The sequence below is a fragment of the Garra rufa genome, chromosome 24 (assembly GCF_049309525.1).
Source record: "Garra rufa chromosome 24, GarRuf1.0, whole genome shotgun sequence".
In the NCBI taxonomy this organism is placed as follows: domain Eukaryota; kingdom Metazoa; phylum Chordata; class Actinopteri; order Cypriniformes; family Cyprinidae; genus Garra; species Garra rufa.
This window is the reverse complement of record NC_133384.1, coordinates 37,081,641-37,105,818: the sequence shown is the minus strand read 5'-3', so window position 1 is coordinate 37,105,818 and position 24,178 is coordinate 37,081,641. Positions and strand designations below refer to the sequence as shown.

The window sequence follows — 24,178 nt, the reverse complement described above, 5'->3', positions numbered from 1 at the left end:
TTTGCAGCTCTACATATAGTGCTATTCTTCACATAATCCACATATATGGCCTTACAGTGCTCTGACTGTGTCATCTGATGGTCTCTCAGGTGTTTGGTCATGGAAAAGCCAACGGAGAACCGACGTGGGCTCTTCTTCTGACAGCTGTGATCTGTGAAAGCGGTATTCTCATCGCTTCTCTGGACGCTGTGGCGCCAATCCTTTCCATGTGAGTCTCATGTCAATCTAATGTTGTTTCTCCTTCAGTGTGGTGACAAACTGTGTGTTTGACTGTCTTTCTCTCTTCAGGTTCTTTCTCATGTGTTATCTATTCGTGAATCTGGCCTGTGCTCTACAAACACTGCTGAGGACGCCCAACTGGAGACCACGATTCAAATACTACCACTGGTGAGAGACAGAACAGATCTGCTGTATGGCTTTAGTTTGGGGTCGGTTAGATTTTTGAATGAAGTTTCTGCTGCTCAATGAGGCTGGATTTATTTGATCAAAAATACAGAAAATTGTGAAATATTTTTAGAATTTAAAATAACTGTTCTTTATGTTAATATATTGTAAAATGTAATTTATTCCTTTGATCAAAGCTGAATTTCCAGCATCATTACTCCAGTCTTCAGTGTCACATGACCCTTTTTGATTAGAAATCATTCTAAGAAACATTTCTGATTATTATCAATGTTGAAAACAGTTGCGCTGTTTCATATTTTTGTGCAAACTGTGATACATTTCATTTTTCAGGATTCACAGATAAATAGAAAGTTCAAAAGAACAGCCTTTATTTTAAATAGAAATCTTTTGTAATATTATAAATGTTTTCATTCTCTCTCAGATTATTTGAATGCATCCTTGATGAATAATATTTATTTAAAAACGGACTTTAACTTTTTAAATAGTAGTGTGTATGTACATATAAATATGGGTCAAAGACGAAAAAGGGTTTAAGCATAAAAACAATAAGCTTAATACTGCTTTAAATTGTTGTTTTTCTAAAAATAATAATATATAAAAAAGTTTTCTGTTTAATTTAATTTGCATTTTTGTTTCTCTGAGCAAAAAATTAATCATAATTTTTTTCCTAATTTACAGAAGACACTTGTCAGGCATATTTACAACAAAAATCAATTTATGAACTATTAAAAGGCTAATTACTTTCACCCCAGATATTTTTTTAAGTTTGCCACTATCCTAGAATTTTTTACTCGTTTAAAATACTATAAAATGTAATAGGCTCCCTTGTTCTTTTATATATTTTAATATGTACAAGTCAGAATAAGCATGTTGTTTGAATTTTTACATAAATATAGCATTACTGAATGACAATTTAACATTATTTTAACCAAATTTTGACATGTTATTCTCCAAAAACTAATTTGACAACACTTTACTTACATTTAATGTGCTTTTCTATGAACATAAAATTACTTTTGTAAATTTCTTTTGATGTGGACATCTTAACGCCTTTGACCCATGTACTTTTATTTATTTATTTATTTTTCTATTTATTTGTAATATTTGGAGTTTTTTCATAGTCAAATCAATTCCGTCAAGTCTCCTAAATCAGTATGCAATCAAAACTCATTTTAATCTTGGTGGAGGTGTTTTATATACAAAAACTGGAGAGCTAAAGTACACTGACTTTGCACATACTGAAGAATTATATATGATATTACCCAGAGGAGCATTTCATTGCTCAGATGTTGCTATATTATACCTCAAGAAACTTGATTCTAAGTGAATGCCATTAAAGTATCAACCATCTCAGATGTTCCTCAGGAGATATAAAAAAGACCTAAATGAGACGATAGATGACATTGACATTGAGATCTTTCTCAAACTCGTAATTACAAGGGTATTTCCACATCAAAACACTAGCAGCAGTCTTAATTTATTTGTTAAAGTACATATTTTTAACAGAAATTTGCTCTCCATTTGATCGTATTGATATCTAGGTGATTTATATTGTTTAATTTATGTTTATCTGCTTTATCTGAGGTTGTGCTGTTGTTCTCCTTCACCAGGACTCTTTCGTTCCTGGGCATGAGTTTGTGTCTGGCTCTGATGTTCATTTCCTCTTGGTACTATGCTCTGGTGGCCATGCTCATCGCTGGATGCATCTACAAATACATCGAGTACCGCGGGTAAGAGCTGCAGAAGCGCATTACAGCCCACGCTGTGAGTCTGTGCAGACCTAAGCTGATTATAGATGAAGTGGGCTTCATTTGATTGAGTGATTGTCTGTCATTGTAAGTTTAAACTCAATTTGAATGTCTGTATTCAGGGCGGAGAAGGAATGGGGCGATGGGATCCGTGGTCTGTCGCTAAATGCAGCACGTTACGCTCTCATTCGATTGGAGGAGGCGCCACCACATACTAAAAATTGGAGGTGAGGATTAAAAATTTATTACACAAGCACGCTTTTATAAATGAATACATACATATTAAAATAAACACCTGGGCTGCATGTTCAAAAGTTTGAGAAAACAGCCTTTTATTCAGCAAGGATGCATTAAATTGATCAAAAGTGACAGTAAAGACATTTATAATGTTACAAAAGTTTTCAATTTTAAATAAATGTTGTTCTTTTTAACTTTTTATTCATCAAAGAATCCTGAAAACGGTTTCCACAAATATATAAACAGTTGTTAACATTGATAATCAAATGTTTGTAAATCAGCATATTAGAATGATTTTTGATAGATCATGTGACACTAAAGACTGGAGTAATGATGCTGAAAATTCAGCTTTGCTCACAGAAATAAATTACATTTTACAGTATATTCACATAGAAAATGGCTATTTTGAATTTCTAATAATATTTTATAGAGACTTTAAAATCTTTAAAAAAAAAAAAACTTTCTGGCCCCTAAATTTTCATACAGTAGTGTATATCATGTATTTATCGCAATCTGATTTAGGCAAGGCAAGTTTATTTATATGGCACATTTCTTACACAATGGTAATTCAAAGTGCTGTACATGAAAGGAATTAAAATCATAAAAATCATGAAAATTAATAATAATAATCACAACAATAAAAACAGAGAATTTAAGAAAATTTAAGATGATTTAAAAATTGATTTAAAATTAATTAACACAGTAAAAATGATACATAAAATAATGCATTTATGATTAAGTAAAAAAAATATTCAAATGTATTATATAAAATGTATTAAGTGTTATTGTGTTTTGAAAAAAATCTGTGAATAAAAAATACAATGGTAATTCAAAGTGCTGTACATGAAAGGAATTAAAATCATAAAATCATAAAAATCATGAAAAATTCATAATAATAATCACAACAATAAAAACAGAGAATTTAAGAAAATTTCAGATGATTTAAAAATTGATTTAAAATTAATTAACACAGTAAAAATGCTACATAAAATAATGCATTTATGATTATTTAAGTAAAAAAAAATATTCAAATGTATTATATAAAATGTATTAAGTGTTATTGTGTTTTGAAAAAAAGCAGTGAATAAAAAATAATTTAGAATTCAGTACATTTTAAAAATTAATAGTTTTATAAAATAAAAATTATATTTTTTATTTATTTTTCAGCATCTTAATGATACAAACATCACAAACTAGTTAAAAAAAACAATAAAACAAACAAAAATCAAAATCAGTAAAATCAGGCAAAAGCCAACCTAAAAAAAATATAAAAAGGCTATTGCAAAATATCTTGCAGTAAACACATTTCTATTCCGGCTTTCTTTCTACCTTCACCTGCCCTTCTGTGGTGTAATCCAGAGAGAATCAGTATTGGATTTTTTCCCGGAGCTCTTGGTAATCTATCATGGATTAAATGACCTGTATACAATGAGCTGCAATGAAACTTCAGTCGTCTTTCAGGAATCAGGTCAAACCTGTTCATTCCTCGTCATGGTACCTCTAATCCACGCCACCAGAAACTGATCTGTATTTTGTTCTGTGACATCTGTGAGCGGGTGGACAATCTCCGCTAAAGGTCTTCTGTGTTTGCCCTGTGTCTTAGACTCTTAAGTCGGTATTTGAGTTTCTTTGATTGATATGATGATGGTCTGTCCATCAGACTTATGCCAGGGTTATTATAGTTTACTGAAACTGAAATCATAATTTTTTTTTTATTTCAGCTAGCTTCCAAAGCAATATTTCTCATTTTCAACCTAAAATACTAAAATAACGTAAACAAAAAAATGGATAAATGTTAATAAAAGGTACAAAAAGTGGTAAAGAATTACTAACACTTTGAAAAATAGAACATTTATTAATATAAGTATTAATAAAAACCTTAATAGTATGTCAGTGATAGTAAAACAACATGCCTCGTGGCTTGTTTTTGCACTAGAATAACCCCAGTTTGAATTAATTACAGGTTTTTAATTGCACCCATTTTTTTCAGGATTCAATAAAGAGTCAATCATTCATGCAATGGCAGATCCTCTGAGCTTTTGATTTTTGCCTCAGGTTAACATCATTCACCTGAAAGCATCACACCTCTGATAGTCCCCCATAATCTTTTAATCCTGAGCTGGAAATACCTCGACAGCTTGATCGGAGAATCTTTCCCACTGCATTCATTTATACTTCATTATATTAGATTCAGTCCAGCTTTAAGTCAGTTGTTTTTGAGTATAATTGTAACTGAGGTTATGCACTAATGCATTCTATTTAAAGTTACACTTTTGAGAAGTATAAAGCATAAAACATTCGTTGCACAATGAAAAGCTGTAAATATTATCATTTTGGTTATGAAAAGATATGCATTATAGTGTGTATTTTAATGCATTAATAGAAACGTTACATGCTCAACAGATCGAAAATAAGTGTTCATTTCATTTGGTACATTTCAGTAGTGTTTTCTATATATTTCTGTGCTCTCCAGGCCTCAGGTGCTGGTGCTGCTCAATCTGGACGCTGAGCTCTCGGTGAAACACCCTCGTCTTCTGTCCTTCACCACGCAGCTGAAAGCAGGCAAAGGTCTGACCATCGTGGGCTCGGTACTGGAGGGAACGTACCTAAACAGAGAGAACGACGCCAAAAGAGCAGAACAGGTATGAATCTGACATACCTGTCTCAAACAGTGAACTTTTTTTGAGGGGAAAAAAGCAGTATTGGGAACAGCAGTTCTTAAAAGTTAAAAATTACTAATTAAAACTTATTTTTAAAATATTTTGAAAAATTTGATTCGTATGGAAATTGAAAGTAAAATATCTCTGATTTTAAACTTTTTTTTAAAGATTCTGAGTATTGAAGAAATTATGGAAATTTGTACATCCTAGCACTCAGAAATGAGTAATTTAAAAGAAACTGTATATAATTATTTATTATTGCTACACAATATTGATAATTTTTTATTTTATTGTTTACATTTATTGTTTATTGATTGTATTATTGTTGATAGTATTTTATTCAATGCATATAATAATTTACATTTTGCGTATCATTTATATAATTTTAAAATATGTTTTTCTACCCTTTAATACTAGATCCTAGAGGACAAAAATGTTCACTAATTGAAGAATCACACTTTTTATTAATTTATTAAACATTTATTAATAGATTCTGAGAAATTCTGGCCTTTTTTCAGCTGCTGAATTTTATACTTTGTTATTTTACATATTGAATTACTGTATTATTATTGTATTTTTATTTATTTTATTATTATGGTTATATATATTTTTAGTTATATTTTAAATATTTTTGAAAAACTTAAAAAAAAAAATAACACTTCAAACATTTTATTTAATTTATTGTGAGTTTTCTGCATACTTAAAAATGGGAAAGAACTTAAGGACTTTTAAAGAAAATAAGAGCTTGATTGATTATCTACTTATTATTATTATTATTTTTTTTTTACTATTTCTTTATCACTCTTAGGAATAAAGAATGAACTAAAAAGAGTTTAATGTTATTATTATGATCTTCTTTGTATAGCTGGAATCACAGATTGTTTTTAAAATCATCCTGGGGACAGAACGTTCCTCTAATTAAAGAATCACTCTTATGTAAAGTGATTACAGCTTGATTTTCAACATACACAGTACAAACATTCAATTACAAAATGTCAAGGCAGTTTCTGTCCTCAGATAAACTGAGTAAACAGGTTTCACAGCAGGATCCAGTCATTAAACTCACACTAGAGAGTGACACCTAGTGGCCACAGAGAGAATTGATCCTCCAAATGCCACATTATGAAGTTTTAATATTAAAAAAAATGGCATTTTGTTCACATGAATATTTTATTTACCACCATAGAACATCAAATCCGCCATGGCTGCAGAGAAGACGAAAGGTTTCTGTCATGTTGTGGTGTCATCAAACCTGCGCGACGGCACATCGCACCTCATCCAGTCAGCTGGACTCGGAGGAATGAAGCACAACTCTGTTCTGATGGCTTGGCCTATGAACTGGAGACAGTCCAACGACCCACAATCCTGGAAAACCTTCATAGGTTTGATTCTGACTTTATATCCAAACCGTGCTGCTGTGACTCATATAAAGCAAAAGAAACAGATGTAAAGATGGATCTGTATGTTCTGTTCTTCCACAGAAGCCATCCGAGAAACCACTGCCGCCCATCAGGCCCTGCTGGTGGCCAAGAACGTGGACAGCTTCCCGCATCAGGAGCGTCTCGGTGAAGGAACCATCGACGTGTGGTGGATCGTTCATGACGGCGGGATGTTGATGCTTCTGCCGTTCTTACTGCAACAGCACAAGGTACAGCCTACAGTCTTTAAATCGGGAGAGGAAAACATTAGGGGTGGCACGAGATCTCGCGATATTCCGATGTGTCCCGCGAGATCTGACTGATCATGCGAGAACGTGACGATATCATGGAAAACATTTTGCAGTGTTTACATTAGAGCTGCATTACTAATAGTTAAAATATCACGATCTCTATTCAAACACCCACGCGATCTTATTCATGAAAGACAACGATTCAGCGGTGTCTATTAAAACTGTTGTATGCGCTCCACTGAGGCTTACGACGTGAAAGTTATTGAACACATTCAATTCTGCATTCTTAATGCTGCTGTTTCAGAAAGCAACAGTCTTTTTAACCACATAACCATCATCATTTCTTTGTTACAGACATTTAAATAACATAAGTACTGGGATAAAAGCTTATAGTTTGGGTATAAACACTTATTGTCTACAGTAGCGATCAAAACGAAAGTATCTTCTAACACGTCTGTAGAGTAACGTTTATTCTCTTCACCAGAAGATGGCGACAAATGCACGTTTAAAAAAAGTAATTGTCATTGAATCATACATTCAAGAGATTCCAATAGAATCAAGTCTGTATTAATTGAGACACTGGCTCCTTCTACTTCTTCTTTTTTTTAAATTTATACTTAAAGGAACACTCCACTTTTTTTGGAAATAGGCTCATTCTCCAACTCCCCCCGAGTTAATAAGTTGATTTTTACCGTTTTGAAATCCATTCAGCCGTTCTCCTGTTCTGGCGATATCACTTTTAGCATAGCTTAGCATAGATCATTGAATCCTATTAGACCAGTAGCATCGCGTTCAAAAATGACCAATGAGTTTCGATATTTGTCCTATTTAAAACTTGACTCTTCTGTAGTTATATCGTGTACTAAGACCGGTGGAAATGCAAAGCTGCGAGTTTCTAGGCTGATAAGATTAGGAACTACTCTCCCATTCCGGCGTAATAGTCAAGGAAGTTTGCTGCCGTAATATGGCCGAAGCAGGAGCAGTAATACCACGCAGCACATGTACAAATGCTAAACTAGCTGGGAACTCATTTCTGATAATACTCCGCCTGCTTCGGCCATATTACGGCAGCAAACTTCCTTGACTATTACGCTGAAATGGAAGTGTAGTTCCTAATCTTATCAGCCTAGAAACTCGCAGCTTTGCATTTCCACCGGTCTTAGTACACGATATAACTACAGAAGAGTCAAGTTTTAAATACAACAAATATGAAAACTCGTTGGTCATTTTTGAACGCGATGCAACTGGTCTAATAGGATTCAATGATCTATGCTAAGCTATGCTAAAAGTGACATCGCCAGAACGGCTGAATGGATTTCAAAATGGTAAAAATCAACATATTAACTCGGGGGGAGTTGGAGAATGAGCCTATTTCCAAAAAAAGTGGAGTGTTCCTTTAAGCAATGAACATTCTGTCAGAACCAGTAGTAAATTACGTCAAAATATTTTTTTCAGTTTATCCAGAATCATGCAGCATTAGTTTACATGTTTATTACTGCATATAATTCATTAAAATAGAAGTTAAATTTCATAAAATACAAATTCATATCAAATTGCACCTACATTTTTTTTGCATTTTGTGTGTTTTTGTTTAATAAAATACTATTTTCCCTTATATATTTCATCATTGAGGAATTCTTTAAAAAAGTTTAAAAATCTCGTCTCGTTCTGGTGAGATAAGTGTGTCGTCACACCCCTAGAAAACACATTATTTCTGATCAAAATGTGCCGTTGCAACTCATTTTCTGATGCTTCTGTGTGTCTCAGGTGTGGAGGAAGTGTAAGATGCGCATTTTCACCGTGGCTCAGTTGGATGACAACAGCATCCAGATGAAGAAAGACCTGCAGATGTTCCTCTACCACCTCCGGCTGAATGCTGAGGTGGAGGTTGTGGAAATGGTGAGGAGGACATTTTTTTTTCTTGACATAAGGATTGAAAGTTGATTTTGTTATGTAGTAGAACTGCATGTTTTTTTGTTGTTGTTGTTTTTGTTATTTATTGTGATTGTTGTGACTGTGATCTGAATAAACACGCTGTAAAATATACATTATATTATATGATGTATTTGATTTTGATCAGGACTAAAGAACATGAATCGCAAATTTTATTTAGATTGGAAATTCGGATTGGGTTCGCGAATCATTTGTTTCAGATCAGAATTTTGGAGCAAATCTTTTTTCAGATTTTTTTCCTCTTTGTAATGCTGCAATGTAATTTCCCCATGTTGTATTAGTATATTTTTTAATCTATTTAAATTTTTTTAGAATTTGAAATAGAAGACATTGATAAGTGAGAGCTCTGATTGAAGGACTTTTAAGCACTACTTTTTTGATTTGCAAGTACTTCAAAGTTCTGGAATTTCATTTTACAATATCTGTGCAAACTATGATAATGTTGAAATATAATTTTTAATAGTAGTGATTTATTTAATGTTGTAATTTTGTGTTATTACATTGTAATGATATTATAGTTATTTATTATTGCTAGCCTACATATTGAATTATTATTATTATTATTATTATTATAAAAAATAATAATTAAAAATGACTTAATTATTATGTAGGATACTAATATAATATTACATTTTTTAAATGTAGTTAAATTTCAGCAATACTTTTCACATAATAATAATAATAATAATAATAATAACTAGTAATAATAATTATTAACCTATATTTTAGTATTAATTTATTATCTATAAAATAAATTTTAATTTTGAATAGAGAATGTTTTAAGTTTGTGTGGTTAATTCTTTTTTTCATATCTTAATGTTGAGGTTGTGTATTTCTGTGTGTTTCTGTGACTCCAGCATGACAGTGACATCTCAGCGTTCACCTATGAGAAGACATTGGTGATGGAGCAGCGCTCACAGATGCTGAAGCAGATGCAGCTGTCGAGGACGGAGCGTGAACGAGAGGTGATGTTTCATGACACTGTTTCTGTGTACAATAGCATTGTGCTGAATGAATATGCAGTGACAATATTTGCTTTTAGTGTCTTTATTAATGCTACATGACTGAATCTCACCAAAACTTTCAAGAAATGTCCAAATATTTCACTGTAAAATCAACAGTAAAAAAATAAGAACTTATACTTTGTATAAAGATTTTGTATCTGTATATATGCTCATCAAGGCTGCATTTATTTGATTAAAAATACAGAAAAAAATGTAATATTCCAAAATTTTAATTGCATTAAAAATAATAGTTTTTATTTTAATGTACTTTAAAATTATCATTTATTTATGTGATGCAAAGCAGAATTATTATTTTTTTAGCTGTTACTTCAGAAATCATTCTAATATGCTGATTTATTATTAGAATTTTCAATGTTGGAAACAGTTTTTTTTTTTTTTTGGTTTATTTACAATATAAATATTTTCTAACAATGTAAATCTATGCTATCACTTTTTATAAATTTAACACATTCTTGGTGAATAAAAGTATTAATTTCTTTAAAAAAAAAGAAAGAATAAAAATGCATTGACCCCAAACTTTTGAACAGTAGTGTATATTGTTAGAAAACCTTTTCTATTTTATATAAATGCTGTTTTTTTAACCTTTTATTGATCAAAGAATTCTGAAAAAAAAGTATCACAGGTTCCAAAAAAAATATGTTTTCAACATTGATAATAAATCAGCATATTAGAATGATTTCTGAAGGATCATGTGACACTGAAGACTAATGATACTGAAAATTTTAGCTTTGTATCAAAGAAATAAATTACATTTTAACATATATTCACATAGAAAGCAGTTCTTGAAAATTGAAATAATATTTCACAATATTATATTTTTTTCCAAATTTTTGATCAAATAAATGCAGCCTTGATGAGCATAAGAAATGTCTTTAAAAACCAATATAAATCTGACTGATCCCAAACTTTTGAGTGGCAGTGTATGTTCATGCAAAACATCATAATGGCCCTAAAAAAGGGCTTCATTTTACTTATGCAAAATATGGTTTCTTATTTTAATCAGTAGTGAAAATGACCCAGACATTTCTTCATGAGATTCAGAAGCATCTGAATTGCTGTGGTTAATCATGTTGGACTGGCGGCGCGTGGCTCATGATTTCAGCTGTGTGACTTGTGGTCCTCTTTCATTTCTGCTACGATCGGGAAAACACGTCTCTCAGATTCAAAGCATCACGGATGAGTCGCGTAGCTCCATTCGGAGGAAGAACCAGAGCGGCGCTCACGGCTCGGCCGCCAATAACCAGAACGCACGACTAGAAGACGATAAACAAGACGAGGTAGTGAATTTAAAGGCCGAATCCTAAAACCACCATCCTGGATTACAGAGTCAGAAGACGAGTAGATCTTCGCTCACGTCATAGCATTAGCATTAGCATCGGCTCTGTAGCTCCTCCCTTCAGAAACCTCTTCCCATCATGCATGTGTCAGTGATGTCATCATAACATGCACGACCATCTTTCAACAGTTGTGACCCCATGTGAACGTGAATGACCCTCCTTTCCTTTCATTTCCTATTTATTTATCCATCTCCTTTCATTCCCTCATGTTTCATTGTATTTAGTTAAATAAACATTTTATTTATTTATTTGTTTATTATTTTTATTTTTTAAATATATAAATAATAAACATTTTATTTATTTGTTTTTGTTTATGTGTTTGTTGTTTTTTTATTGATTTATTTCCCTCATGCTTCTATTTATTGTTTTAACTTTAAATAATAATAATAATAATAAATAATAATAATGGTTTATTGGTTTATTTTATATTTATATCTTTTTTTTATTATTATTACATCATGTTTCTAAATAAATAAATAAATAAATAATAAAAACTTAATTTATTAAACTTAATTTATTTAATTATTTTTATATTTGTACTTATTTCAATCCCTCATATATGTCTTTATTTAGTTGTAACTGTAAACATAAAACATCTAATTTTTCTGTATTTAGTTTTAACTATTGATTTATTTATTTACAGTCTGACATGCTTGTGTTTTTGAATGGTTCATGCTGCATGTTAGCAGTCTGCATATCACAGACTAATACAGTCGCATGTGTGCAATTTGCATAGCAGACAAACTAAAACATTAATATGACATGCTCTGCTTGAATATAGATCTCAGTGTGCATATAATGCATATTTGATAACTCTAATTTATCATTGTACATATTATTATAGGTCTTTTGTGCTCTGAAAATGATCTAAAAACACACATATAAATATATTTGATATAGATGCATTAGATAATTTAAAGAGCAGTTTGTAGACAAATAGAATTTGAATTATATAGTGATTTTTAATGTGTAATTGCGATAACACCACAGGCTCAGCTGATCCACGACAGAAACACGGCGTCTCATGCTGCACTAAACGACAAGACCGACGCCACTCCAGAGCGAGTCCACATGACCTGGACCAAAGACAAGTTCTGCGCCGAACGCAACCGCAACCGAGAGCCCAATGCAAACATGGCCGTGCGGGACCTATTCAACATGAAACCGTAAGTTATCTGAACACACAGATGCACACTGACTCTGGTTTGCATTACTGTAATATCTGGTGCGTTGTGATTTTTTTACTGGGATCTAAAAAGAGATGAGTTGCATGTTAAAACATGAGCCCAGAGCCTGCTGGGTATTTAAGGACACAGTCTGCATGGTGTGTGCTGATCTGATGTGTGTGAGGTCACATCTGCATGACCACAGTGTGTCATCACGTGTAAAGGTCACACGTCCACCATGTGTCTGTGTGTCTGTGTCTCTTCATGCAATAGATTTACTGACATGTTTTTTGGTCTTTATATAATATTAACACTAATATTCCTCTCAGTGATGATACTAATGATTTAAAAGGTAAATGTAGATCATGATTTGATTCAAAACATAAAATTGTAAAATGGTATTTTAATTTCATATTTTTGTATTTCACGTCAGAATTTGTTTTGTAATTCTCATGAACAAAACAAGGTGATTCTCGTTTTTAAATCAGCATAAATTAGAAGAAGCACAACAATTGCAACCAAAAATATTTATTTATTGATTAGTTGTTTGTTTTATTAGTCATGAATTTTCTTGTTACATTCTTCTGAAATATGACCTATAGGTTAATGTATGTCTGTCCAGATTTTATTTTATTATTTGATTTGATTTGATTTGATTTGACATGACTTTTCGTAGTTCTTTATTCTCAAATGTGACCTAAAGGTAAATGTATTTGTTGGTTTGTTTATTTATTTATTTAGTCATTAATTTTTCAGAAGATCCTATTTTCCTATGATTTATTTGAGAAGAATAGACCAATTATAAGTTTGTAAACATTCGGGATGCGCGCATCATGGTTGCAGAAAACCCGGAAGAGATATCTTTTACGGCTAGAGAATTACACCGATACAGTTCAAAATAGTTTGATTTAAAAAGATTATCAATTATATTGATTAGATTTCATTTTCAAAATGTTCTCCGCATATTACAAGAGCTTGTCACCCAGCGATAAGCAATGTTATTCAACAAAATCGACGTTAGTCTTACAGATCTGAGACAAGGATGACATTTAGAAATAGAATAGGTAGAAAATTATGGTTCCCTTTCGAGGGAACATCGAACTGCGTCCTCTCGAGACACTCAATGACACTCAACGTTCCCTTTTTTCAAGGAACCATGGTAGCATACGTAACCTGAGATGTTCCCTTTTGAGGGGACATCGAACTGTGTCCTCTAGTCTCCCCATAGCGATTCCTAGAGGACGCAGTGTCTCCATCCCTTTTTCAGGGAACCATGGTAACATACGTAACCTGAGACGTTCCTTTTCGAGGGAACATCGAACTGTATCCTCTAGTCTTTCTATAGCAATCCCTAGAGGACGCAGTGTCATTTAGATTAATAGATTAATCGATAAATTAGTCGATAGATTAATCTATATAAAAGTTGTTAGTGGCAGCCCTAGACGACAATTATTTTAATGGATTTTACCCTCCAATTGTTACCAGTGTTTTTCTGCAACTACTATGTGCTCGCAGCTAAAGGTGACATAACTGTGACGTCTACTCTGAATTGGTCTAATAGTCTCAAACATACAATAATATGCTGTACAAAAGCTGTCATAAATGTAGCCGTTGTTGCTGTGAGAGATTTCTGTGATGGTGTTCATCTCTCAGTGTGGGTGTTTATGCCTGTCTCTGTTGTTCTGTCCTGTTTTCCTCCTTCTAGCGAATGGGAGAGTCTGTAAGTCACATTTCTCTGTACTGTAGCTGTCTGTCTGTAACCGTCCCATCTCAAACCCTGCAGCACGCTGGATTATTCCAACATATACATGTTTATATAAGCTTCACTGTGCATGTGTGTTTATGTCCCAGCATTCCCTCACATCCATCACCGCTCATCCTGAAAGTTGCAGACACTGATATGTGCATCATGTTGATCTTAATTTTTGCCACATTCAAGGAAACTTGTGCTTCACCTTTACCTGTTGTGCCCAGGAAACATTTCAGATAACTTTTTAATTTCATTTAATATTTTTATACTATTTTAATAATGATAATAAGATGAAAAATGTAATAAATATTGGTAATAATTAATACAAATTTGTATAATATATATATATTCTATTTTTATTATAAAAATGCATTTTGTTATTAAATATTATTAACAAATATAAATATTGAAGTATTTATAAATATATAAAAATTATATAATATATATAAAAAATATTATAAAAATTAGTATTTGATATTATACATTTATTTTAATATTATTATAAAATAATGTAATGTTACTTATGTCTATTTATATTTATTTTAAATATACAAGATAATTTTTAAAAGAACATTACAACATTTTTTGTGGTATATAAAAATGCATTTTGTTATTTAATATTATTAAGAAATTATAAATATATACAAATATGTATAAATATATTAAAATATATATAATTTAGTAGTATTTAATATTGTAAATTTATTTGAATGTTATTGTAAAATAATTTATTATTATTTATGTCTATTTATATTTATATATACAAGATAAATTTTTTAAAGAACATTGCAACACTTTTGTGGTATATAAAAATGCATTCGTTATTATTGTTAGTATAAAATAATTTATTATTATTTATGTCTATTTCTATTTATTTGAAATATACAGTATAATTTTTTAAGAACTTTACAACATTTTTTGTGGTATATTTCCTGTAGTTTATAGAGTGGCATCAGGTAGCGCTGAGGAGCACAAGTTTTGATTTTATTATTTTTTGATGTCATTATTTATGCTTTATTAAGGCATGTGCATATGCTGTGCATGTCCAATTTGGATGCTGTGTTCACTAACCTCAAAAAGGCTTTATTATAACTAATATATAATGCAAACAATGCTTGGACAACAGTGCTAATGTAATTGTGCCATAAATAACAGCATTGCAACACTTGCAAATATTACTAAAAGCACAGCTGTTCTGGACAATTATGTATTTTATACAGTTTAGCATCATTATACTCAAATATCTGACAACTGAATAGAATCAGAATCAAAAATGGCTGTAATAATAGAGAATATGAATATAAAGCTGTGCTATGCAAATTCTGAAATATATACTAAAAGTAGACAGTATAGACACAGAATAGCTCATTTAATGTTGATTGTTGTTGGGAATTAGAAACAATGACTTCTATTTCTTGTTTCTGTCCTTCATCACATGACTGTGTCACAGGAATCAGTCTAATGTGCGCTGCATGCACACGGCCGTCAAACTCAATGAAGTGGTGGTCAACAAGTCTCAAGGAGCTCATCTGGTGCTCCTCAACATGCCTGGACCGCCCAGGAACAGGGGCGGCGATGAGAACTGTATCCTTACACAAACTAGACTCAGAAAACTCATGTTTCGTTTATGAAAACAGGTTCATCTCTAAATCTGATTGGACGATCCACAGTTGAATCAAGGTTAATATTGTTAACAAAAACTAACACTTTTAAATGAATTTCTTATTTGAAGTAAAACTAAAACTGATATAAATAAATCGCACCTAAATAGTAATATTTAAATAATAGCAATAATAATAATAAAAATGAGAAACACAAGATTAAAATGAAAATATGAAAACAAAAGCTAATTCAAAATATTAACACAAACTAAAAACAAAAATTGATCAGCTAAAAAAATGAAATAAAAGTTTGATTTGAAGGACTAAAATTACTGACTAAAAATGCAAGCGGAAATTGAAGAAAAATTAAAACTGAAAAAACCTAAATAGTAATATTAAAAAATACTGAAAATGACACATAACAAAATTCATAAAAATAAATAAATAAAAACATATATAAAATATAATAAAAAACAAAAGCCAAATTATATCAGTTTTTTATTTCTTTTAATTTGTTAAATTATTTTTTATTTTCTATTTTTAACATTTAAATAGGCCTATAAAACAAAAGGCAATTCTAAATATTAATGACCTAATATTAATATAAATCATTACATTTTTATTGAATATTTCTCTCTCTCTTTATATATGGGTCAAAGACGAAAAAGGGTTTAAGCATAAAAACAATAAGTGTAACACTGCTTTAAATTAGTTTTAATTCTTTGAAGTTGTTGTTTTTCCAAAAAACTAAAATATTTAAAAGTTTTTGTTTAATTTAATTGCATTTTTGTTTTTGCTTTTCTGAGCAATAAATAAATACATTTTCCCCTAATTTACAGAAGACACCCACTAAAATGTCATTCAATGTAACAGTCTTGTCAGACATATTTACAACAAAAATCAATTTATGACATAATAAAAGACAAATTACTTTCACCCCAAATACTAATTAGTTGTAATTATACATTTCGAAAATGTGCCACTATCCTAGGTTTTGCCCAGTTTTTTTTACTCATTTAAAACACAATAAAATTTGATATGCTAACTTTTTATATTCTTTTATATATTTTAATATGTACAAGTCAGAATACGCATGTTTGAATTTTTACATGAATATTGTGTTACACTGAATGACAATGTAACATTATTTCAACTAAATTTTGACATTTTATTCTCCAAAAATGTATTTGAAACCTTAAAAGTAGACACTTTGCTTACATTTAATGTGCTTTCTATAGACTTAAAATCTTAATGTCTTTGACCCATATATATATATATATATATATATATATACACACACAGCATATATATAAACTCAGCTAATGATCCATATCACTCAAGGAAAGGGTTCTATTATTATTATTAATATTTTATTGAAACTCATTATTGGTTATTAGTATAATTAAAATTTTATTGAACATTACTGTTTTATAAAGGTCTCTCAAAACTCTACATTAGCCATTCTAGGCATTATTTTTTATCCATTAAGCATAATGTTATGCCTAACAACACCTGTTTACTCTGGTAAAATCACTGTAATGCACAACTTTGAGTTTGTTATTGCTTAATTACTCAAAATCTCTCTTACTATTCAAAGATATCTCTCCAAGAGCATTATTTGAGTGAAAAAATGTACATGCTGTTAATCCTTGACTGATTTGTCTCAGACATGGAGTTTCTGGAGGTTATGATGGAGGGTCTCAACCGGGTCCTGTTGGTGCGCGGCGGCGGTCGTGAAGTCATCACCATATACTCATAAAGCGGATTCATCTCCTTCAAGCAGGACTTCAGTTTTGATTTTTTTCCACAGCAAAGCCAGACGCCAACGAAGAAAGCGGCATTACGTCCGGCTGCGTTCGTTACAGGACAGTGACGTTTGCGGCCCTCCTGAAGAGACTCAACGTGAAGAAACCGAGTCGAGCGAAGACTCGATTCATAACGCGACACTTTAATTTATGACTCTTTTATTGTTTTCTTTTATTTGTTCGTACAATCTGTGCTAGTTTTTATGTCTGTTTCTTGTGCAACATCAAGTCCGAAGACTTTTCAAAGCGTGTACGATCCTAAAGCGACCTTTTTGATCGACACAGAAGCGGCCGTGTTTTATAAAAGTAAACATTTGAGTTGCAAATGCCTGTTTAATATCGATTCATTCGTCTCCGTCGTGAACCTGCATTGCTTTTTTTTATTTGCATATGCTAGCTACGATTCAAATTCTCGCTTGATACCCAAAATAGCATCTACTTTAAGCAAACCAGGCCGTAAAACGAGTGTAATCAATATCTGAGATGCGAAGACGCACTTTTACTGTTATCAAGGGAATGTTGGAGTTTTTCCACGTCGACTAATTTTAACAATAATGCAGCGCAGATGATGAATGTGTCGGATGACGTTACTGACTTCATGATACGGACTGTGCAATAACTTTTATTCATTATCAAGGCATCACTAGTCGAGCGTGACCACCTGTGTCCACTTACTGGGGTTTTGTATTATGAAAGTTAAAATGTTTAGGAGAAAAGCCATAATGTTTGGTCTCGTTATCGAGCTCCATTGGCTCCATCTCGGCATGAATCAGTGAAATCAGTTTAATCGGGATGATTTCAGCTGTATTTGCACTTTTTATTCGATTTTTTTTGTCAATTTTGTGTGTTAAAAGCACAGGGCGCGGCTGACCCGTCCAGCACAACATTTGCTGATGATCAGAACCAGCACTGCGAAATCTCATTCTCTCAGCAATAAATGTGTTTTCCCATGAGCTGGAATGAAATTTGGTCTCTGTCTTGACATTCATGATGTTAGTGGGTTGCACCAATATGTTAAACATGTAAAATCCTTAAATTAACTAGCATTACTATTGGAGTAATGTGTAAAGCGTCTACTTATGATATCAGTCTATTAGGATTGATGGTGAAGTGTTTTCCTAGTGGCATTAAATGGAATTGCAGTTTGTTTGTTTGAGTGACAGCTCAGCTGGACATTGGCTCAACCAATGGAAAACATTTGGGGGCGGGGCTATTGTTTTTTAACCAATAGCTGATGAAGGGAGTGTTTAACATTTGTTTGAAAACGCTCATTGCAGTTTGTTTGAGTGACAACTCAGCTGGATATTTGCTCAACCAATGGAAAACATTTGGGGGCGGGGCTATTGGTTTTTAACCAATAGCTGATGAAAGGAGTGTTTAACATTTGTTTGAAAACGCTCATTGCAGTTTGTTTGAGTGACAACTCAGCTGGATATTTGCTCAACCAATGGACAACATTTGGGGGCGGGGCTATTGTTTTTTTTAACCAATAGCTGATGAAAGGAGTGTTTAACATTTGTTTGAAAACGCTCATTGCAGTTTGTTTGAGTGACAGCTCAGCTGGATATTAGCTCAACCAATGGAAAACATTTGGGGGCGGGGCTATTGTTTTTTTAACCAATAGCTGATGAAAGGAGTGTTTAACATTTGTTTGAAAACGCTCATTGCAGATTGTTTGAGTGACAGCTCAGCTGGACATTTGCTCAACCAATGGAAAACATTTGAGGGCGGGGCTATTGTTTTTTTAACCAATAGCTGATAAAGGGAGTGTTTGAAAACACTCATTAGATTTAAAAATGACACACTTCACCTGAAACAGGTTTAGGAAATATTCTGTTTAGATGAGGACAATCACAAAGCAGTTTTAGCTATTTACAACATTTTATTTTTGCTGTTGTTCATTTTTGTTCTTACACACCATGTCCTTGCCAGGTGATAAACTGACAAGCAGAAAATCTGATGTCAATCTGAGCTGATATTAAATAGCTGATGTATTCTGATTTGCTATGACTTTGCTAAATTTTGTCTGCTTTCTAAATGAATTCAACTTGGTTAGGACATGGTGTCACATGTACACTGCCGTTCAAAAGATTTTTATTTTTATTTTTGCAAAGAAATACACTTTTATACAACAAGGTTGCATTAATTTGATCAAAAGTGACTGTACAGACATTTATAATGTTACAAAATTTTACAATATTCTGTTTTTAATAAATGCTGTTCTTTTGAACTTTCTATTCATCAAAGTATTCTTACTTACTGACAAATAAAGTCTGTCACAGTTTTCACAAAAGTATGAACTGTGTTAACATGGATAATAATTAGAAATATTTCTTAAGCTGCAAATCAGCATATTAGAATGATTTCTGAAATATCTGATGATGCTGAAAATGCAGCTTTGATCGCAGGAATAAATTACATTTGAACAGATATTCACATAGAAAGCAGTTCTTCATCATTTTAATAATATTTCACATTTTACAGCATTTTTAATCAAATAAATGCAGCCTTGGTGAGCAGTAGAAATGTCAAAAACATTAAAATATCTTACCGCCCCCAAACTTTTGAACGGTGGCATCTGATTCAGAATTATAGGAAGATGTGTGCCAAAAATAAATGATAAGAAACTGCAGAAGGTCAAACACCATCAGTTGAGTTTGTTTCCATCAGTGTTTAAGATGTTAAAGGTCCGTCTCAGTGTTTATACCCGGCAGTTTCTTTGAAACCCCTGTTAGCGGTGCAGTATTTTGCTACCAGTACATTATTACTGTATTTTTCTAAAGTGTGTTGTGACGTAGAGGAGGCAGACAGATGTGTTTAGATCATTTTATCATATGTTCTCTGAGTATGTAGTTCTGCACTGCTCAGCTGTGGTGAATGTCTTTCCCTTTAGGAGAAATTGTGAATATTAGGACATGGAAAATCTGGGGACATTATGTTTTATTTTGTTTTTTTAAATATGTGTTTATTTTATTGTATGTGGTCATTTCTGTCATTCATTCTACATGCCATAGTTTTCTGTTACTTTGTAAACTGGAGTTATTTTTTTTTTATTTTAAAGGTTATTGAACAAATTCAACATACAGTCATAAATTTCCCTTTCTTTGCTCTTTCACTCACTAAAGATACACTGAGGTGTTTGTGTCATCTGTGACCTGATTAATATAGAGAATGAAATGTAAAAATCAGAATAAAACAACAGCTGAAGAGCAGAGGCTTTTAGTCTAAATGGTTCCATAAAGAACCTTGGCCATCTGAAGAACCTTTCTGTTTCACAAAAGGTTCTTTGTGGCAAATAAGGTTCTTCAGATTTTAAAAAGGTAAACAAGAAATGTTTTTTTCTGGAACCAAAAATGGTTCTTCTATGGCATCACTTGAAGAAACTTTTAAAGCACCTTTATTTTTAAGATTGTAGTGCGTTTAATCATAAACACATCCACTCTGAAACTTTTTCGAATTCGAATTCTAATGCAGAAGTTCTATGCAAATTGTTGGCACAATTTATTGCAATATTTTTAGAATATATAACTAGTGGGGTTCTAAAATTCTAAAAATATAGTTACACACACAGAAAAATGTTACAATGTTACATTGTGTGTATATGCATATAAAATAACATTGCAACATAATAACATTTTCTGTTACTTTTTAATATTTTTAGAATATATAACCAATAGGGTTCTAAAATTCTAAAAAATATAGTTACACAAAGAGAAAAATGTTAAAATGTTACATTGTATGTGTATATGAAGTAACATTGCAACATAACATTTTCTGTTACTTTTTAATATTTTTAGAATATATAACCAATGGGGTTCTAAAATTCTAAAAATATAGTTACACACACACAGAGGAAAATGTTACAATGTTACATTGTATGTATATGTATATAAAATAACTTTGCAACATGATAACATTTTCTGTTACTTTTTAAAATCCTAAAACAATTTTTTTGCAAGTTTAAATTAGATTTTGTTTTTAAATGCAGATTCTCAGATTTTTCGAACCCTCTGGTATACCATATATTGATAGATACTGAGTATTTTCAGCTGAGTTTAACACATTTAATGTTTTTAAATCCATGTTTTCTTCAAAATCAGCACAGAAAAATGTAAACAGGCTGCATCTTGTGTCCGGATCTGTTTGTAGGTCACTCTATGTCATCTACCTCACAGTGTGTGATGGTTTCACTCGTGTCCAGTGTTTTGTACGATGGGTCATGCTTGCGTTTGTTTTTTTGTTATTTGGTTTAAATAAGAATCATCTGTCATTTCAAAACCCCGTCTGTTTGAAAGAAGACCACAGGGGTGTGTGTGTGTGTGTGTGTGTCACCTGAATGTACTGAGTGTGAATGTGTTTGAGGCGAGTGTTTTCACCGTGAGGTTGCTCTCGGGTCCTAAACTGATCTGAGATCTGCGTTATGAGAAGCTCTCAGCCGGACTCTGGTAGGATGTTACTCATGAGTGTGTAGTGAAGGATCTCCCTATAAGTGAAATTCGTGCCTCTGAGTAATTGAAATAAAAGTGCTACATGATGTCAGAGCTCATGAGTCTTGATTTCAATGCTTTCTGACTCATTTCATCTCTTGATGCACAGGAAGAGGAAGTAGCCCGAGGAATGATGCAACCGGGGAATTTTCAGCGTAGGTTGGTAGGTTAGACATTCTTCTAAAACTCTCTTAAACTTTTTTTTAAACTTCTTATGTAATTATTATGCACTATACAGTCTTAAAAATAAAGGTTCTTTATTGGCATCAATGGTTCTATGAAGAACCTTGAACATCCATGGAACCTTTCAAATGCAAAAAAAGGTTCTTTAGATTTTTGTAAATGTTCTTTAAAATGGCTTTTAGGAACTATTCATTGAAAGGTTCTTTGGGAAACTAAAAGTGGTTCTTCTATGGCATCACTGCAAACACACCCTTTTGGAACCTTTATTTTTAAGAGTGTGTGTTCTTTATTGGCATTGATGGTTCCATGAAGAACCTTGAACATCCATGGAACTTTTTAAATGCAGAAAAAGTTCTTTATAGGCGAAGAAGTTTCTTTAGATTTTTAAAATGTTCTTCAAAATGGTTCTTTTAGGAACCGGTTACTGAAAGATATGTTTTTTGGCATCCCCACAAAAACACCCCCCTTGAAGCCTCTATTTTTAAGAGTGTAAATCTAGTATGAGCTTAAATTAAGACTGCATTAAAAGAAAAAAAATGCATTGGATAGCAATAGCTAAAAATACATTGCCTGGGTCAAAATTATCGATTTTTTAATGCCAAAAATCTATAGTAAGTAAAGATCATGTTCCATGAAGATATTTTGTAAATTTCCTACTGTAAATCTATCAAAACTTAATTTTTGTTTAGTAATATGCATTGCTAAGAACTTCATTTGGACAACTTTTGATATTTTCTCAATATTTAGTTTTTTGCAACCTCAGATTCTAAGTTTCAAATAGTTGCATCTCAGCAAAATATTGTCCTTTTCTAACAAGCCATACGATTAAAAGCTTCAGATGATGAGAAAAATGGACCGTTATGACTGGTTTTGTGGTCCAGGTTCGCATATTGCCTAGTCTGCATTAAAACATAAAAAATACATATATAAACACCAGGTGGCGCTAAAAAGGTGCCTGAAAATCAAAGTCAATGTGTGTGTTCAGTCCAGCTGCAGGTACTGGCCGTGTTTTATTGTGTTTTCTTTCTTTGAACAGTTATTTTCGATTAAAATGCATTTATTGACTTTTGATGGTCTGAGGTCAAGAACCATCAACCAAATCAATATTTGTTTTTTGGTTCGTTTGGTTTCAGGATACATGAATAAACAATGTAAAACCGGCCCTGCACTTACAAACAATCCAGCTGCATATATATATACTGTATGTACCCTGGACCACAAAATCAGTCATAAGTCGAGCGGGTATATTTGTAGCAATAACCATTTTTTTCTATTATGTCAAAGATCATTAGGATATTAAGTAAATATGATGTTCCAAGACGATATTTTGTAAATTTCCTAGCATAAATATATCAAAACTTAATTTTTGATTAGTAATATGCATTGCTAAGAACTTCATTTGGACAACTTTAAAGGTGATATATATATTTATTTATATATATATATTTCTATAAATTTATTTATTTATATATATATTTATTTATATATATATATTTCTATAAATTTATTTATATATATATATATATATATATATATATTTTTTTTTTTTTTATATATATATATATGTATGTATATATATATATATATATATATATATATATATATATATATATATATATATATAATGTGTGTGTATATATCCCCTTCAGTATTTAGTATTATTTCTTATTTTTAATAGTCATAGTCATTCATACCAAATGATATTCCATCCTCTGCCACATTGCTGTGGGTTTTAGGATCTGTTTCACACTCACATGATCATCACATGATCCACAGCAGCACAAAGTCAGATCAGAGACACGAGCGGTTCATTAAATCCTTAAGAACAGTCAAAGACAAACTGCCATTCACTGGCATAGGAGTGGGGTCTAGTCACTGGCAGGGTGAGAAGCAAGGTGGAGGGACGGGGTGGATCGGGGACGTTGTTGGGGTCTGTGCCGATGGGTGTGTCCGATGGGTGTGTTGGATGCGCTCGCTGGCAGGGATGGGGCGGCTGCTGGACCAAAGGGGATGGGAGACATCATTTGCAATAATTATCAATAACTCTACCAATTAGTCTATTTCATACTAGTGTACTATTACTATTACAATCATCGATGCTCCCACTGCTTCCACCTCTGTGTCCACTACTGATTTCATTATATTATTATAT

The 24,178-nt window shown here is 32.0% G+C and overlaps 1 protein-coding gene across 5 annotated transcripts in view; it reads left to right on the top strand.

Annotated features, from left to right (window-relative positions):
• The window catches only part of slc12a7b (solute carrier family 12 member 7b), a 70,228-nt gene extending 48,331 nt beyond the window's left edge, over positions 1-21,897 (top strand). For 2 of the 5 annotated variants that reach the window (XM_073831031.1, XM_073831033.1), the window contains exons 13-26: positions 90-208; positions 289-387; positions 2,016-2,135; positions 2,276-2,380; positions 4,864-5,032; positions 6,237-6,432; positions 6,532-6,698; positions 8,487-8,618; positions 9,530-9,637; positions 10,858-10,974; positions 12,025-12,200; positions 13,906-13,920; positions 15,401-15,534; positions 17,219-21,897. In XM_073831031.1, the coding sequence (XP_073687132.1) occupies positions 90-208; positions 289-387; positions 2,016-2,135; positions 2,276-2,380; positions 4,864-5,032; positions 6,237-6,432; positions 6,532-6,698; positions 8,487-8,618; positions 9,530-9,637; positions 10,858-10,974; positions 12,025-12,200; positions 13,906-13,920; positions 15,401-15,534; positions 17,219-17,310 (1,749 nt within the window). In that variant the 3' untranslated portion in view covers positions 17,311-21,897. The remainder of the gene's footprint in view (positions 1-89; positions 209-288; positions 388-2,015; positions 2,136-2,275; positions 2,381-4,863; positions 5,033-6,236; positions 6,433-6,531; positions 6,699-8,486; positions 8,619-9,529; positions 9,638-10,857; positions 10,975-12,024; positions 12,201-13,905; positions 13,921-15,400; positions 15,535-17,218) is intronic. The other 3 variants (XM_073831032.1, XM_073831034.1, XM_073831035.1) reach the window with 3 other exon arrangements.
• Positions 21,898-24,178: the final 2,281 nt, after the last annotated feature.